This window comes from Cotesia typhae, unplaced genomic scaffold, assembly GCF_013202065.1.
Source record: "Cotesia typhae breed Kobodo isofemale line unplaced genomic scaffold, CoteBio_Ctyphae contig_65, whole genome shotgun sequence".
Lineage (NCBI taxonomy): Eukaryota > Metazoa > Arthropoda > Insecta > Hymenoptera > Braconidae > Cotesia > Cotesia typhae.
In genome coordinates, this window is record NW_027423762.1 from 3,527,336 (window position 1) to 3,546,179 (window position 18,844).

At 28.8% G+C, this 18,844-nt stretch overlaps 1 protein-coding gene and 1 long non-coding RNA gene across 4 annotated transcripts; both read left to right on the forward strand.

The window, feature by feature from the left end:
- The first annotated feature begins 215 nt into the window (after positions 1-215).
- On the forward strand, positions 216-8,843 carry LOC141532466 (uncharacterized). 3 transcript variants are annotated; one of them, XM_074250808.1, is made up of 17 exons: positions 235-776; positions 886-1,038; positions 1,103-1,416; positions 2,119-2,314; positions 2,389-2,748; positions 3,355-3,492; positions 3,592-3,744; positions 4,320-4,496; positions 4,576-4,691; positions 6,428-6,632; positions 6,934-6,998; positions 7,061-7,271; positions 7,341-7,459; positions 7,528-7,738; positions 7,813-8,118; positions 8,178-8,425; positions 8,508-8,843. In XM_074250808.1, exons 1-17 carry the CDS (start codon positions 551-553, stop codon positions 8,559-8,561), a joined length of 3,252 nt encoding a protein of 1,083 aa, XP_074106909.1. In that variant the 5' UTR covers positions 235-550; the 3' UTR covers positions 8,562-8,843. The 3 variants fall into 3 exon arrangements, with proteins under 3 accessions (XP_074106911.1, XP_074106909.1, XP_074106912.1); XM_074250810.1 differs by lacking the exon at positions 8,508-8,843 and having other exon boundaries at positions 216-776; positions 7,813-8,026; positions 8,178-8,341; XM_074250811.1 differs by lacking the exon at positions 235-776 and having other exon boundaries at positions 899-1,038; positions 1,111-1,416; positions 8,508-8,836.
- A 2,315-nt stretch (positions 8,844-11,158) lies between these two features.
- Positions 11,159-11,757, forward strand: LOC141532468 (uncharacterized). Its single transcript, XR_012480094.1, has 3 exons — positions 11,159-11,275; positions 11,332-11,380; positions 11,472-11,757. It is a non-coding gene; the product is annotated as an uncharacterized LOC141532468 (long non-coding RNA).
- Positions 11,758-18,844: the final 7,087 nt, after the last annotated feature.

Genomic DNA, 18,844 nt, shown 5'->3' on the forward strand with positions numbered 1-18,844 from the left:
TATGTAATAAATCCTTTTCAAAATTTCGCTATTCAACCACACTTCTTTTCATATTTTCATATTTTCATATTAATCATTAAATGTTAGTGTTAAGCATAAACAATACATTACGAAAATTAACAATAAATTCTAAAAATAAATACAACTATCGACTTCTTGTCATAAATATTATTATTGTTATAATGCTGATATGCTCACACAGCACTTCTTGTTATAGTGAGAAGACGGTTTCTACGAATGTAATTTTATCGTTTTTGCTCGATGAACACTTCATTTCGTTAGTTAGTCACAACGTAACATCAGAGCATAATTTAAGTCGCATTGCATTATATATTATATTGTATTATATATGAATAGTACACAGAAAAAAAAAATTTCTTGAACTAAAAAAATTATAAGGAAGGCCGAAGTTATTTTTGGAGCAAGAAGAAATTTGCTTGGCATAAAAAAATTTAACTTCGTTCAAGAAATTTTCAATCTTTCTTAAGATTTTCTTGATTTAAGAAAATTTACGCTTGACTCAAGACTTTCTTTCTTTCTGTGTATCATTATGAAATTATTAATTTTGTGGACTGTGTACATCGTACTAATTACAAGTGTTTTGAGCCAACATTTAGAGGTGTTTCGCCAATCTCGATTACTTAATAGAAACTTTTGGAATGATGGATACGAGAAAAAAATTCTCTGTGTTAGTGACAATTCGAGTGATGCAGTTGTTTTCAATGAGCCTATTGTCAGCAATACTGTCAGAGATAAAAAATATGAAGAAATATTTGGTACGAAAAAAAAATAATTTTTTTATTTTAAATAAATTTCAAAATTAAAAAATTTTTTATATTAATTCAATAATGTATATTGTTAAAAATTAAATTTGTTTTGAGGCAGATGTTGAAAGTAATTCTAATAAAAATCGTAATGATTGTCAAATTGAGATGGATTATTCTAAATGTTTATCGGAATGGAAAAACGATTCAAATTGGAAAATTTTATCGTCTTTAGAAGTTCCAATGGGTCCAGTTTACGACAAACGTTGGGAACGTGAGTTTTTTTATAATTACAATTTATAAATTTTATTGTGAGTATTGTTTTTGTTGAATTGTAGGTTTTCAGAAATATGGAAAAATTATACCCTCAGATACTAACTACAGTTTCGTGACATCAGAAACAGATAACGTTAATTTTATGTTTAACTCTAATGAAAATCAAAAAGCTCTGGTGGTGTCTGTTCGTGGGGCATCTAATGCACAATTTTTATTGTGTAAAAGTCAAAACTTCCGTGGAGATTTTTGCTACTGGCTTATTATTGGTGGCTGGAATAACACTATTACGGCAATCAGAAAATGCGAAAAAGGAATTCCTTTAGAGAAGCCCCCTACGGGATCTAATTGTAGTATTTTACGAGCTTCTAAGGCAAAAGTGAGTTTATTTAATTACTTTTGGAGAATGTTAAAAAATTCTATTATCAATCTAAAATCAGCTGTTGATTTTAGCTTTAAAAAATTTTTTTTTCAAAGTCAAGAAGATGTATATGCAGACAAAAAAAAAACTTCTTGCACCAAGAAAATTTACTTTCCAGTCAAGAATTTTTTTTCAGTCTGGAAAATAACTTTTAAAGACTTCAAAACATCAAGGTTTGATGAAAAAAATTGATGTTTGAAAATCGGACGGATAATACTATCACAACCCAAATTTTTGATTTTTTTTAACGAGAACTTAAAAATTTTATTTCATTTTGTTCTAAAATTTTTACAAATTACGAAAAAATTTTTAATTTCACAAAATTAGAATGTGTTAGTGTTTTTGGCTTCAAAAAATTAACTTTTTATTAAATTTCGACTTAGAAGCTTTTTTGACTGTTTATTTATATACGTCTTTTTGGCTTTAAAAATTTTTTTCTTAAATCCAAAAGGTTGTGTATCAACAAAAATTTTTTTTGTGTTTTTCAACCAAATTTCACTCTTTTGTATTTCCACGTTAACTAAAAAAATTTTACCTTAAAAAGATAAGACTTTTTTGAGTAATTTACTTCTAGAAGAGTTTTTATGAGGAATAAAATTATCGATTGAACTTTCACTAATTTATAAATTACAAACTGATGAATTTTTAATTTTTTTTTAGCATTTTGCATTAGATGCGCTCGAGTGGAGAACATTTATTATCACATGGAATACGGAAACTAAAACTGTAAATTTATATGACTCGGAAGAACTAGTATTGTCTTATTCTGACTCTGCAAATACTTCGTTCAACATAACTCGAATTCTCTACGGAAATCCAGATCCTCTAATTCTGACATTATTCCGCTTTCACAAATGTAAGTAACAATACCAATAATAAAAATTGTAATGGATTACATTAAAGGAAATTTTATCTTTCTTTTCAAACAAGATAAATATATTTTGTCGAAAAAACCTGGTGCAATATTAATCAGTCCATCACTGACAACCAATTACGCCAATGGATTTTGCATTGACATTTTAATTGGATTGTGTCCAAATTGTGAATTGATTGTTAAATTAGTCGATGGGAACAGTACTAAAAAAATATCTAAAACATTTTCAAGCTTACCTGATGGCTACTCTTTGAAACACGGACTTCCGACATGGCAGTATGCACGATTTGATATTGCGGATATTGAAGAGTATGAATTACCGTTGATTGTTCAAATTAGTACAAAGGTAACGGGAACAGAAGAAACTGGTCAATATCACTGGGCTATTGGAAATATTAAAGAGTGTCCTTCAAAAAGTAATTAATAAATAAGTAAAAATTTTTAAACAGTAATACTGAAAAAAAATTCACTTAATTTAAGAGACAAACTCTGTAATTATACACAGTAGAAATTTTTTCGACATTGCGTTGAAAAAATTTGCGTTATGAATTTTTGTATTAATTCAAAGCTTTTTTGCCTTTAAAAACTGGAAAAAAAATTGAATTTTATGTTTTTGGATAAAATTTCTCTTTTCTATTTTATCTTTTTTTGATGATTTTTATTTATATTTTTTTTTAAAGTATACAAAAAAACGAACAATTAAAAAAAAAAAAAATTGATCAATTTGATCAAAAAAAAAAAAAAGCATGGGCTTACCGCTCTTGTAAATAATTACCAAATTTTTATATAAAAGTGTTAAATATTTAACGTGAAATTTTTTGACGTAATGACGCAAAATTTTTTACGGTAAAAACAGATTTGAAAAATTTCATCATTTGATATGAAGTTAAAATAGAAAATTCTTGAATTAAGTAAAATTTACTGAAGCAAAAAAAAATTATTAGTTAAAGAACTTTTCGACTTAAATTAAGTCGATAAAATTTTTTTTTCTTAAATTTGATAATTTTTTTTTTTTTTTGTAGAATCCGTGCGTCAATTATATGTAAAAAAAAGAAGTGATTATGAATTTGATGAGCCAAATATTGTTTGCCAAAAATTTTCATACAATAGATCTGAAGCAGTTGTAGTAAGGAGTAGCTCAATGATTTCTGATCCTCCAAGTAGGTGATCCGCAAAATTTAATAAATATAAATAATCGAACAAAAAATGATAACTTTCAAAATTGTATACGTGTTGTTGCATGTTACAATTTTCTTCAGGTAATACATTTTCATGTATGGATTCACGTATTGGAGTGCACTGCAAAATTCCGTGCAGCAAATATTTTGGTGAAAATTGTGTTGGTGTTTCAAAATGTGATCAATTTGGCTGTTATTGTTCTCAAGGACGTTATGGTTCACAATGTAACGATGGTAAAATTCTAACTTCTTTTTTTCTTGACTAAAAATAATATTATACTATACAACTAGTGCGCCAATGTCGCACGAGTTGCACACATTATTTTTTATTGCGAATACGGAATAAACGTGAATATAAAATTGGGGCCCAAAAATAAGCTCCCAAAGACCAAAAATAACTGAAAAATTAAGTAGTTAAAAAGTATCAATGAAGTAACAATAAAAACAATAAGAGAAATAATTTTATTTGATAAGAACAAACAAAAAAAAAAAAAGAACAACAACAGCTACATAAATAAACTAATTTTATTAAATGAAACTATCTGTTATTATTTTACTTCATTTTAGCAATTTTACTTTATCTAAATTTGCGTGTGTAAAGTATAGTTTGAGTGTGAACTACATGAAAAACCTACATCGCAATTATAAAATGAGCAAATTGCTATTTTTGACCGTAACAGCCTAAGTATAAGAATACCGTTTTTCCCGTATGAGTAAAAAAAAAATTTTCAAAATAAAATGAAAAAAATTTTTTTTCTTTGCAATACGTATCTTTTATTAATAATTAACATTTTTTTTTAACTATTTAGCATGTCAAGATGGAAATTATGGTTACGGATGCCAGAAAAGTTGTAAAAATTGTATTGGATACGATAGTTCTCGATATCATTATTACGATGACAAAGTATGCAATCCTTATGATGGAAAATGCTATAAAGGATGTCAGGAACTATCAATGTTCTTCGTTCCACCGTATTGTAACATCGGTAATGTTTTCTTTAAATAAATAATAATTTAATCGAAAAAGACAATTCATACATTTGCTCAAATTTATTTTAATTTAAGGAATATCTCCATTGATTCCGACCATTGATTATATCAACGAAACGGCTGCTCGAGTTTCTTTGTCGGAAGTTGAAGAACATGAAGACATTGGACTGTTGATAATTTTTGAAATAGATGTATGTCTTCAGATTTTTCTTAATAATTGAATATTTAAGATTTATTGTCCTACACTAAAGAAAAAAAAATTAATTTGAATCAAGAGAAAAATTCGTGAACCAGAAAAATCATTTTGAAGAGTTTTATTGTCTTGAATCAAGACGAAAAACCCTTAAATTAGGTAAATTTTACTTAAATCCAAAAAAATTTCTTAGTTGAAGAATTTTTCTATTCAAATCAAGACGATAAAGTTCTTCAAAATTATTTTTATGATTCAAGTTGATTTTTTTTCTGTGCATATTTTTTTGATACTTTGTCAAAAAGCTAATTTTTGGCTCTTCACCTTTATTAATCCGCAAAAATTACCCACGTCAAAATTTCTCAACAAAAATTTCTCATACAACAATATCTCAAGTACAATAATTTCTCAAAACAAAGTTTATCACAACATAAATTAATCAGACGAAAATTAATCATGGCACTTTTATTATGGCTTTTGTGTGTGTTTATTCGATATTAGACCAACAGATAAAATTGTTACCGTGTTGTGCCCTTATGTCATGATTTTTGTGTGTTTATATAAAAATAGGCCAACATATAAGCTATAAATATTTAAATAAATTTTTTTATAAGAAAATAATACCGAATAAATTTTGACAATGAAAAATTGTCGAGTCGACTCGTACATATACGATGGAGTATATACGAGAGTGTTCGTAGAGAAAAATCATGCATGTATTGTGCTACACACAATTACATCTATATCTGTTGAGAGAGAGCGTGGGCGTACGAAATCAGATGACTATATCTATATATTAGCTCTAGCTTCGACTAGAAAATTCTCGAACAATTTTCTTACCGGAATTCGTTTAAATTCGGGAGTCATCGTAGTCGTCAAGTTGCGGCGTAGGCGCAGAACGGTATCGCGCAGATCAGGGCCGTATAGGAAAAACCGAATTGGCTCGTGCGGTGGCCAGGACCACTAGTTGCTCTAAGGCCCTTGAATCAGTAGTAATTTACGCAATCGCTCTTGCACATTACATAGCATACAATACAATTCATACATTTTCAAAGGTCATATCGTTTTTACTTCACTTTACTCAATATCATTCAATTCATCTTCACAAACTCAACTGAATCCAGTTATTCGCTGATCAGTGCAATTTTGTAGAAATTTGCGCGACAATTCGGGCAGACGCCATACATCCGAGCTCTCTCTCACATTTTTTGGGTATTGACGGCCCGTGGTTGATTACGCCGCCTTGGCTTTGATCGGTTCTCGCACACACACATACAATTTAACACGACTCTCAACGAGTCGTTAATATTCGCCTATAATTGGCAATACACATTGAACTATCCAACGGGAATAGTTCAATATTATTATAGTTACGGTCCCGCCCTGACTAAATAACAATTACACATTCATACACGATTTTCTTGTACTTATCATCGAGGAGTTTTTTTTATCTGGCTTCATCAGATTTTTCCTCCTCTGGGACAATAAACTTCTTCCTGTTGTCCCAAACATCGAGTGTAATTTATTTAAAATTCCTATCCATCCAAAATATTAATCAAATCAAATTTTGAAAACCTGAAGCACGAAATCTCGGCGCTTTGACGAGCTTTCGACAAAACAAAAATAAAGCCTTTAAGAAAAAATTGTACAAGAAATTATTACTGAGAATTTTTGTCGCGAGAAATTTTTCTATAACAAAAAAGAGACAGTCGTCCTAATTTTTATAATTTTATGTAGCCGGCGTTGGGTAAAGAAAAGGGAGAAAGTATTTTAGCAACAGAAGAGCTTATGAATGATACTATGAAAAAAAAATACTTTACAACGTTTACAAATTTAGTTTCTGGGCAAGAATATTTTGTAAAAACGTTATACAATATAGAGTATAATAATCAACATAACTTATTGGAAAGTTTGAAAGAATCTTTTACAACTGCTTGCCATTGTAAGTTTTATTGTGTTAATTACATCATTTTACATTAATTACAGAATTGGAAATTACATAATTTTTTTAACTGATTCAAAAAAGGAAAATTAATGATTTTGAACTATTTTGGAGCAACCAAGATTTTTTATTTATTAAAAAAAATTCAACGAAAATGACATAATTCTATTTATTTATTTTTTGAATCGGTAAAAAATTATAGAGATATTAAAATGTTAAATTTTTTTATAATTTAATATAGTTTATAATGAAAATTAAAAAAAAATTTTTAATAAAATTTGTTTTGATATTTTTCTATCAGGGGATAAAAAGTTTGAAATTGAACCCAATACAACAAGTCTGTATATAATAAGGATTCACGAAGAGGTACATAAATTGTAAAAATTTTTTCGAAGCATAAAAGACATTCAATTTATTTGACTTTTCAGAAAGATTATGTTTGCCCAGACGAGTGGTACGAAGTAGAAGTTACGACGAGGACTTACAATAACGACTCTGTGTCGATACCTTTAATTCACATATCCAATACATTTCCAATGTTGATTTCAAATTTGAATCCGTATACGCTTTATAATGTGTGCGTAAGTAATTTTGATATCGGTTTTTATAACTGTCAAGCAGTTTTAACTCTTAACACAGGTAAATATTATTCTAGTTAAGTACAAAAATTTAGAACAATGATTGATAAAAATTTTTGATTTTTAATAGAGCCGTCAAAAATTCAGAATTTACGCGTGAAAGAAATAAACGCTCATGACGCGTTAATCGAATGGTCACCTCCTTTAGAACCCAATGGAATTTTGGAGGGTTATCAATTAATGATTAGAGTAATAAAAAATTTTTAGGTGATTCAAAAATATGTTTCAATGAAATGTATTTTAAATTTTGATTATAGGTTTTGTATTTTGATGGATGCCAACGACAAAATTTGAAGACGCCCGAAAATTTATTAGTGTCTCATATTTCTAAGAATATTTCTACTGGAGATTTAATATCATATCACATTCAAAATTTGACTTCATTTGTGACTTATGAAGTAACAGTAAGGGCGTACAATTCAAAATTTGGAATTGAAGATAACATAATAATTACAACTGACGAACTTGGTAAGAATCTAATTGCAAAATGGAGGGAAATTTTTTAGACATTACCTGATAAAATATTGAATTTGAATTGGTAGAAATTCCGACGGAAATTTTTGATGACTTAAAACTGGAAAATGATACGATTTTGTGGAAATATCCAAAAGATTGTTCAAAAGTAACTGGAAGAATAGACGGCGCACGATTGTTTTTAACTGGTTTGAGTGAACATGTTCAAAATTACAGTATGAAGGAAGATGTCCGAGGATATTTATTTATGTTATCAAATGGATACACTACCGGTGCTGAAAGGTATCAAGTTAGAATACACGTGCTTCATAGGTTGTACGGAATTCAAAATGAAACTGCATACAATGAATTAATTTTTGTAACTAACCCACGTCGTAAGTTTCATTTAAAAGTTATGAAAAATTTTTTATTGGTTCGAGAAAATTTCCTTTAGCTCCACCACAAGTTGAAGAGTTGGAAATCGTAGAAGTCGATCAGGAGAAGAAAACGTTGACATTAAGATGGCGTGAACCGAAGTCACCACATAATGGAGAAATTTCTCATTATGGCGTAAAAATTTCTTTACATTCTGCGGATACAACCCATGCAGTTTTGGTTTATCCTAATGAAACTTGTCAACTTTGGAGTGATTTGATTTGCAAAACAATAGATCAACCTTTTGGACAAAGAGAATATATTCAGGTATCATTATTATTCCTTCTGGAGGTATCACCGTCGTGCAATTTGTATTTTACAAAAATTATGAAAATTTTTTTATTGACAGATTAATACATCAATAGCTCACCAAAAAAAATTCAGATCAATTTACTGTTTCTAAGTAATTGAATTTTAGTAAAATTTTAACAAAACTAAAAATTTTTCGATAATAAAAAAAATTTTCAAGCACCCACAACTCCGAAACTAACTTACCGATTTTACTCATCTTCGAATTAGAACTTGATCTCGGTATTGATTCATAGAATAAGCCCACAAAATTTCCTTTAAATCCCGACATGACACCGATTACAATATGAAGTTTTATGTGCGTTTAACGTAGAAAATATGATTAAGTTCATTATTTTTTGGTGTGCATTTGTCCATGTAAATACTCATAATTTCTCATAGAAATTTCTAATGAAACTTTGCCCATGACTTCTTATAACTTCTTGTGATTTTATTTTTTTTCAGTTTTTTTCATCGAATCTTATAAGACTATTTTTTTTGCACTGGATTTAAAAATTCTGTTTATATCTTATAAATAATTGTAATTAACGAAATTTTTCATATATAGAATCGCATCAGAAAGAAATACTAATCTTTTTATGAGTCTATTAGTTAATAGGCTACTGATAAAACATCATAGAATTTTTAAGAGATAATTTTTTCATGCTCATAAGTACATTAATAGATCATAAAATCTCATAAAATAATTTTTGCTTTCTATAATATTGTATGAGATCTTTTCAGTAGGGATTGATGTATTTACCTTCCCTTGTAGAAATAATTCTCTGAAAAAACTCTTGAAAAGTCTTTATAACTCTGAATAAGACTTTTCGAAAGTCTTCACATCCCTAACTAAGTAAAGGAAAGACTTAATAAGTCTTCAAAACTCTGCGATACTCTTCAAAAATCAAATTTTCCCTGCAATTTCGGAATTTCTCAAAGAGTTATTAAGACTTGATAAGACTTGTTCAGTTTTACAGGAAAAGAAGAAAATATTTCTTTTCAAAAAAATTACTTATCAGAATTAAATAAAACTATAAAAAAGAATTAATGCATGTTTTAAAAAAATTTTTTTAAATAATATTTTCATCACGAAAATACTTTGATGGGCATCGAATCACTCATAGTTGAGCAAGTCAAAACATCAACAGCAAATGAAGTGCACTTGCTGTTGGAAACAAATATTACTCAAAGAGTAAATCCAATCGGTATTTAATTTGGACTATCAAATATTAAAGTCAACTTTCTAGATAGGAGAGAATTTTCTATCCACACGCCATCTGCTGGAATTAATTGATACCTAACATATTTTAGTTTACGAATTTACAGTTAGAATCTTTAAGTGTTCTTAGTTTCTAATAGGTGGCATGTGGATAGAAAATTCTCTCCTATCTAGAAAGTTGACTTTAATATTTGATAGTCCAAATTAAATACCGATTGGATTTACTCTTTGAGTAATATATCTGTTTCCAACAGCAAGTGCACTTCATTTGCTGTTGATGTTTTGACTTGCTCAACTATGAGTGATTCGATGCCCATCAAAGTATTTTCGTGATGAAAATATTATTTAAAAAAAATTTTTTTAAAACATGCATTAATTCTTTTTTATAGTTTTATTTAATTCTGATAAGTAATTTTTTTGAAAAGAAATATTTTCTTCTTTTCCTGTAAAACTGAACAAGTCTTATCAAGTCTTAATAACTCTTTGAGAAATTCCGAAATTGCAGGGAAAATTTGATTTTTGAAGAGTATCGCAGAGTTTTGAAGACTTATTAAGTCTTTCCTTTACTTAGTTAGGGATGTGAAGACTTTCGAAAAGTCTTATTCAGAGTTATAAAGACTTTTCAAGAGGTTTTTCAGAGAATTATTTCCACAAGGGTTAGAGTATTAAATCCAAATCAACAACTTTTTTAATTCAAAAAAATGTTAAAATTTTTACTGTATATAAATAAAAATGTAAAATCCCTATTAATAAGATAGTTAATCGCTTTTAACCGCGGAGTTTACGCGGATCAGTCACGTTAAGTCTTTTAATGCTACTAGCTACTATGAGAGAAACAGAATTTTAATTTTTTTGTTAGGATTTGATTTTCAAAATTAACGAACAAATAACCTTTTATATGATAATAGCTTTACCTGCATTAATTAATTTATTTACATATTTCTAATTTTACGCGGGAAAAGTTCAATTTTAAAATTAAGAGGCGAGCAAAAAATTACACTTAACAAAAAGATATGAAATCCGAACAAAAACAGTTTCACTGTAAAAAATTGCGCCAAGTCCACGTTCATAAAACTCATCTCAATAACATCTGCACTTTGCAAAAAAAAATAAGACTCGTTAAAATAATTTTCATTCTATACAAAAAAAAGTTAAATACAAAAAAATACCAAGAAACCGTCATAATGTTGAAAAAATTGAAAAAAATTTGTTGAAAATTTAAAAATTAAGAAAAAATTTTTTTATCGTACTTGGCGCGCGTCATTGAGTACCCCAAATTTTTTCGAACGAATTTCAACCCGAGAAAAAACGATTTCGCTTGAATTTATGTAATGTAAATATGTATAATTATATAATATATATATATATATATATATATATATATATATATATATATATATATATATATATATATATATATATATTATATCTTATCAGCTCTAATTATATAATATATGATTTCATACATTGTTATGTTTATAGATTCACATCAGTGAAGTATACTCAACGAATTAAAAACACTGCTTACTGGATTAATATCAGTTTCAGTGAAAAAATCCGTTTCGAAAATTTTTTTCAGATTTTTAGTGAAAATATCTGTCAATATGGTAGTCTGGTGAAGATATCTGAAATAACACAAAATTTTTTAATTCAATTTTTTCAGTTCCGTCATTAAGCTTTCATGAAGAAACTTGATCATGCTTCGTTTAATTGTAATTAACACATTTTGATTGGCAATCACACCGCATTTTCTCAATTTAGTCGGCCATACGTTTTATTTTTTAATCAACTCAATTTTCGCAGTGATTCCACGACAGAGTCAATGTATGCAGGCGTATTCACTTGTAAGCAAATTGCATAACCGAACAGGAGAGGGCGTTTTATTGAAATCATAAACGATGGGCGGAGAATTTAAAAATTTCAAATAAAATACGTATGCCATGTTGATTTTACCTAACTTTTGTTAAACGTATCATAAAATAATATTTCATTAATTACATTTATGCATTTTATAGGTTGACTTACTTATAAATGTTGAAACATTAAAAGGATGTTCATGTATCCTGAAAAAATTTGGGGTACTCGATGACGCGCGCCAAGTACGATAAAAAAATTTTTCTTAATTTTTAAATTTTTAACAAATTTTTTCAATTTTTTCAACATTATGACGGTTTCTTGGTATTTTTTGTATTTAACTTTTTTTGTATAGAATGAAAATTATTGTAACGAGTCTTATTTTTTTGCAAAGTGCAGATGTTATTGAGATGAGTTTTATGAACGTGGACTTGGCGCAATTTTTACAGTAAACTGTTTTTGTTCGGATATACGGTATGTCGGATATAACATACTCTTTTTTTTTTTTTTTTTTTTTTTAATTTAAAATTTAGATTGAAGACTCTGTATTCACATCGCCAGCTATGGATTCACCGTTAATGACCATCATAAGCAATACTACTTCATCGGATACATTCGCGTTAGACGCTCTCACGCTTTGAGCGCTCACGCTTATAAGCACAAATTATTGGCGTTAGTGTAGATTTACGAACGCTTTGAATCAATCAGAAAATATCATTCGTTTTGTGAGCGTTAGTTTGCATCAATATGGCGAATGTGGGAAATTTTGATCAAATAGTAAATAATTTATTGGAAATAATCAACGATGATTTTGATAGTGATGAATATGATATGATTGAAGACAGTAATGAAGAAATGGAGTGGAAATATTGGAATATTTACTTAAATTTATCTTTTAAAAAAGAACCCATACCAAGGCTCCAAAATTTTGTTGAAGAGGTTATTCCAGCTTTTAGTGATAAAGAATTTAAATCTCACTTTAGGTAATTAATAAAGTATCGAATTTAATATTGTAAAAATGTTAAATTTTGTTTACCAATATAAATTTATGGATTAAATTGTAAACAAATAAATGTTTCAATAATTCTAGGTTATGTCGATCAACATTTAATTTTATCCTTGATACAACGAATCCATCGTTAACAAGAAAAATTTCAGGATCTCCTATAATACCGCCCGATTATTGATCACTATATCGAAAATGGCCACTCCAGAATCATATCGGTATAACGAAAGAATATTGCTGAAGTTTCAGATAAAATTATTCGTTATAAAACAGATTTTAACTGAATGTATTATTTTTGAAGGTCTATATGCCAAAAATTTGGCGTTAGTTTTGCTGCACTGTTATCAAGTTTACGAAGGGTTACATCAGCATTAGTTGAAATAGCTCCACATTTTATAACTGGGCCTGAAAACGAAAAAGTTAAAGAAATTTCTAATCAATTTGAAGCTACGAGCGGTTTTCCTAATTCAAAACAGGCTGTTTGTGATGCTCAAAGTAAATTTATCCACTGCTATGCTGGTAATGTTGGCTCTGTACGTGACGCACAAGTATTCCGTTTATCAGAAGTGCATGGTTATCTCAGCGATCCAGAAAAATTTCTAAATGATTATCATCTAGTTGGTGATGTGGCTTATCCTCTCCATAAACATTTATTAACACCGTATCGGGATAATGGACACTTATCAGCACAACAAAAAAATTACAATTTTTGTCATTCTTCAGCACGCGTAGCTATTGAACGTGCATTTGGATTACTTAAGAAAAGATTTCACAGCTTACTTACTGTTTTAGATATGAATCAAACAGATTTAATACCTGAATACATCATAGCTTGTTATGTATTGCATAATATATGCTTATGGAAAGAAGATGAATTTCTCATTGACAAAATAGTCGAAGAAAATTCTAATATGAATGACATAAACGATAATGGTCAAAATAGAGTATTATTAGCTGAAGTCGAAAAACAGAATAACAGTATTTGTGACCAATTAATTATAAGAAATGTGTAATAAAAATAACTGTAATTGTTATTGTAAATCAACTACAAATTTTATTATACCATAAAAATATTTTTAGCGGTCGGTGTAAAGTGTCGTGTAAAGAAACTAATAATTAGAGATACGTTCTTCAATGAATTTCTGCATCCGGAAACATATAAATTTTTGAAAATCACGAAAGCTAAAGCAAATGAACTCAAATTTAAGTACGCTTAGGTGCATAAAAACGTAGTTTATTTGAAAGAAAATAATGATTTAGTCAAAATTGAAGTACACTCTCTAAATGATCTCAATAAACTAAATCAACAATTACCATGCAAACATATCTCAAATTGTTAAACTTTAAATATCTTAACCACGGAGCTTAGATAGAGCTTTATCGAAACTCTATCTCTATTTCTCTCTAAGCTTCGCGATCCTAACTCTTAATATAAATAGCTACCTCGCTCATATACAGCTCCAGTTTTATCTCTTAGTTTGTCACGGGGTACCTGCTATATCGACTAAAAGACTACCCTCTAACCATAAAGTATCGACGGGTCACAGTGCGCGGTGACATTCGACCGAAAAGTGGCAACTTCCTGGCCGCTGTGCTAAACGAAGTTGCCACATTCCGGCTACGACGAGCAGAAAAATAGTATACACACCTTGGCCAGTAAAAGTAAAGCTTGAGACCACATGTTTGTCAACCTCGGCTTCGCCTTGACCAACAATTACATGTGATCTGAGACTTTTTTATTTAACTGGCCTAGGTATGTAATATACTATTTCTGTTCGACAGAGCCAGGAAGCGGCAACTTCGTTTAGCGCAGCGGCCCAAAAGTTGGCGCTTTCTGGCTGGAGGACAGAAAACTTTTTTCACCATTGTTTTTATGAATATGAGGTCATAAAAAGTGTATGCATCAGTGAGGTAATGGATAGAAAAGTCGTCTTATTTATAAAAATATGAACTATTGTTCCTATAATTAGTGTTATTTTTATTTTTATTATAATTATTGTTGTTGATGTTGTTGTTACTGTTATATTTTATAATTGAATAGAAGCTCCAAGCCCGATATTTATTTATTTATTTGACGCCAATCGGCATTATACAATAATTAGTACATACTTTGAATTATAGGATATAAAATTAGAAATTATTGAATCTGAGAAATTTAGCTCGAAAATTATACACATAATTTAGCGATGCCTGCAGAAACTTAAAAAAAAAAAAAAAAAAAAAAAAAAAGAAAATAAAAACAAAAAATAATAAAAAATTCGCAAGTTCAAAAGACAAAAAGAAAAAATACAACTTTAGTAGCGTTATTCATAATATTGTAATATATGTCTTATGAGATTAGAACTGAATGCCTGGAAGGAGCCACCAAAAAAGTTCACGGAATCATATAGGGAGTTCAACAGGTTGGAGATTCTGTTTCTTGGTCCATTTATCACATACTATGCGTGACATTAATTTATCTCTGTTCGTGTTGCTTTTGTATTATTGGAAATGTGTATTTATGGATTTTTAAATATATGGATATGGAAATTTCTAAAAATGGATATTTGATTTTTGGAAGTAACAATAAAAGTATTTAAGTAAAATTAGACATCAATAAAAAAGAAAATAATTATAAATATACAACTGCACTAATGGTTAACTGAAAAAATGAAATCCCTATTTTTGAAAATATTTCCAAATGGAAATACAAGTATTTGATAAAGAGTTCAAATAAACAAATAGATTAATGGACATTTATGAAAATAGATAATAATATAAAAAGACATCAATAAAAATGGTTAAAAATTGTTGGAATTAATATTTAGATTTATCTTTAGAGAAAAGTTGTACAGGACAACGTCACTGTATTTAGTATACCTGAATTATGTATACATGTTTGTATAGTATACAGTTCACTGTAAAGTCCTGTATTCAGTATACCTGGTAATGTTTCCACTACCCCTTGACCCTTAATGAAGTAGTGGAGTATACTGAGTACCGAGGGTACTAGATGTAACGAATAATTTTTCTATTATAGTTAGTCGAGTTGAACTCTTTCACCATCAAGTGTCAATTGTCCAAATTTAGAATCATTTTATTGCAAATAATTTAACATTGTATTTCTGTCAACTTAAACTCGTTTAATATTGTTCGTTGAGTTTAATTCAGTGTGAAGCTAATTTAATATTAATTAATTTACTTATTTTACTTTGTATCAATAAACAATACCCGAGTAATTATTTTTAACAAAAATACAAACGTACAATTGAATAAATAGAACAGTCACTTAATGAATATATGATTTTATGAACAATTGAAAAAATGGACATTTAAATTTTAGGAAAAGTGAATAAATGGGCATTTGATTAAATCCCCATCAATTAAAATGAAATCTGTAAAAATGGACATTTGAATAAATGAACTTCGATAAAAAAATACTTACTTAAATGGAAATTAGTACAAATGGACATTCATAAAAAATTGACATTTATAAAAATGGACAAATGATTTAAATTTAATTACAAATAATTACAAAGTTGATTAATTATAAAATTAGGGTTTTTGGCTTGCGTAAAGTAAAAAGATGTCAGAAGAGCTAGGAACTCGGCTACCGACACACCCATACAAAGTTCGAAAACCGGCCCTCGGATGGCCCATCGACGGGCGAAGGATACTGGTTGACGGCCGATCATTGGCGACTTTTAATGGCCCACGGACGGCTGAATGTCCAAATGATAACAACGGCCCATTAACGGCAGTTGATTATCGGCCGATTGTAAAAAAAGTTATCGGGCCGTTAATGGCTGATCATCGGTTGAGTATGTTAAAATAAAAAAAAAAAAAAAAAAAAATTTAGCCGATATGCCGTAGAATTATTGATTCCTATAGTCGTATTGGCGTTATGAAGTCAAGTAGTAGAAGATGTAGCACAGGAGCATCGATCCTAGTCGGATATTCTGAAAAAATTTTGAAGGTTAAGTGGAAGTGGAAATCGAACCTGGTTCGTCTGCGTGAAAGTCTCAATCATTACCGGCTGCGCTGCATGCTGGAATCTAACTGAAAAATTCTACTTAGCTATTTGAATTATTGAAATATATTTTATTACTGCATATACAGATTATGAAATTTATTAGTACTCAATTTTGTCGATTTTTGTATAAAGTTTTTAAATGTCTGAAGACGATTATTTTTTTTTATTCTAAATTTAATTTGCACCAAACCTATTTAGGCTAATCCCTTATTAGAAAAAGAGATTCAAAAAGATTACCTCAATGTAAATTGTAGATCTATGTAGTAGTAAAAATCAAATCTTTTTCAATTTTTTCAAACAATTTTAATCTTTTTAAATGTCTTTTTCTAATAAGGGATAGTTGATCCTTCCAATAGTTATATGTTTGTTTAAAAAATTATGCCATTCTTTTCTCAAGTCAAACTTCAAAATCACATTTAAAATTTTTATTGTCTTGTTTTATTTACTCATTATTTTTGTTTAGATTTACGATAATCTTGTATAAAAGTTTATATATTTTTTTATTTATTTATATAAGTTTATATATAACTTCTATTTGTATCAATAATAATCTTAAATAAACATTACAATATCTTTTTCATTTTTAAATATTATACTTCGCGTAATGCATCTCCGAAAACCCAAATTTGTGTTATTATAAAATAACAAATTGGCCAAGAACAGCCAGACTTTGGGCGATAAATGGATATTAATTGCAAAACATTAATGTCCGCAATAGACGGCGACCAAGTATGGCCCGTTGACATATCCCTATAACTGGCCAATCGTTGGCTGCCAGATATCGGTCGATGGTTGGGATTGTTTCCATTAACGGCAACTTTGTATGGGCATCTTCTTCGTAGGGTTTTTGTCAATTGATTCAAAATGTCAATTAATTCATTAAACTTAATTTTATTAAACTTTTTTGTTGTAAGATGGACAACGTAAAGTTGCAGTTCAACTAATTGTTAACTGTTAAATTTTAACCAAATTGTTATCAAATAAATAATTGAATGTGATTATAGTTTAGACACTAAAATTGGTGTAAATTATTTAGAAGAAAAATTGAACCTTTCTCTCAAGGTATAACACAATATAAATTGGATAATTTAAAACCACAACCGTAGATAATAACCTATAAAAACTTGGAAAACTGTAATCATTTAGCTTAGTCAAACTTACTCATGAACTCTAAAAATTAATAGTATTTTACTTGAAAATTCGAATCCAGACGAATTACTGAATACTTTTAAAACCGAGATCCTTTCTTCTCTGAATTTATGTGCACCAATATTTACCAAAAGAGATATTCGTTGAAATAACCATTGGTTCATTAAAAAGCTAAAAGTAAAGTGTAAAGAGCGTGATGAATTTTACAAGAAAGTCAGAAGAAATAGTGATTCAAATTTACTTGTTCTTTTTAGACTAAAAAGAAATGATATAAAAACTGAATTGAATCATGCTCGTGAAGAATATCTAAAAACTGTTTTCTCAAATCTGCCTTATAGTTCAACTGTTTGAACCAAACTTGTATTAAAGACCTTAAATTAATTAAATCGAATTCTTCATCACCGCTGAATTGCTTCGAGGCTTGTAAACTGAATTAATACTATGTAAATATAATCAGGAAACATCCAACGTGCGATTTGGATTTCGTTAATATCTTGTAAATAGAACATACAAGGAAGGTTAAATATTCATTTAATTGGATCGAGATTGATATTGTTGATGTTGCCAAGACACTGTATCTTACTCTGTATAAATCAAAAGAGAAAAGCCCTGACGGACTCAATCTGAAATGTTTAAGAGATCATTTTTCGCAAATATCATTTTTCCTTACAGCTTTATTTAATAGATCTTCTGACACTGGTATCTTACCTGATATTTGAAAAATTATCTACAAAATACCTCTAAATAAAATTGTACAGTTGGAAATTTATCTCATTTAGTTAAGGTATTTGAAAGAATTATTGCTAATCAGATAACATCCGTCCATTCATCTATCCGTTATTGGCTGCTTATTTTAATTGATAACTAATTATCGATGCCTCAGAATAAAATATGGCAGATGACTTTTCGGCTCAGAATTAACTTTTTCCATATCTGATGAAATTATTATGTCTGTGACATTTTGTACATAGATATGTATAAATTCATACATATATTACATTTTGAATTAAATCCATTTTATGAATTAGCTGAATGAAATGAGTCGGGAGAAAAATATATATGCTTTGAAAAGTTTCATCACAAAGTTACGAATCAAGCTTCAATACATATAATAATTTTTAAAACATTTATCTCAAAACATGATATCACAGGTAT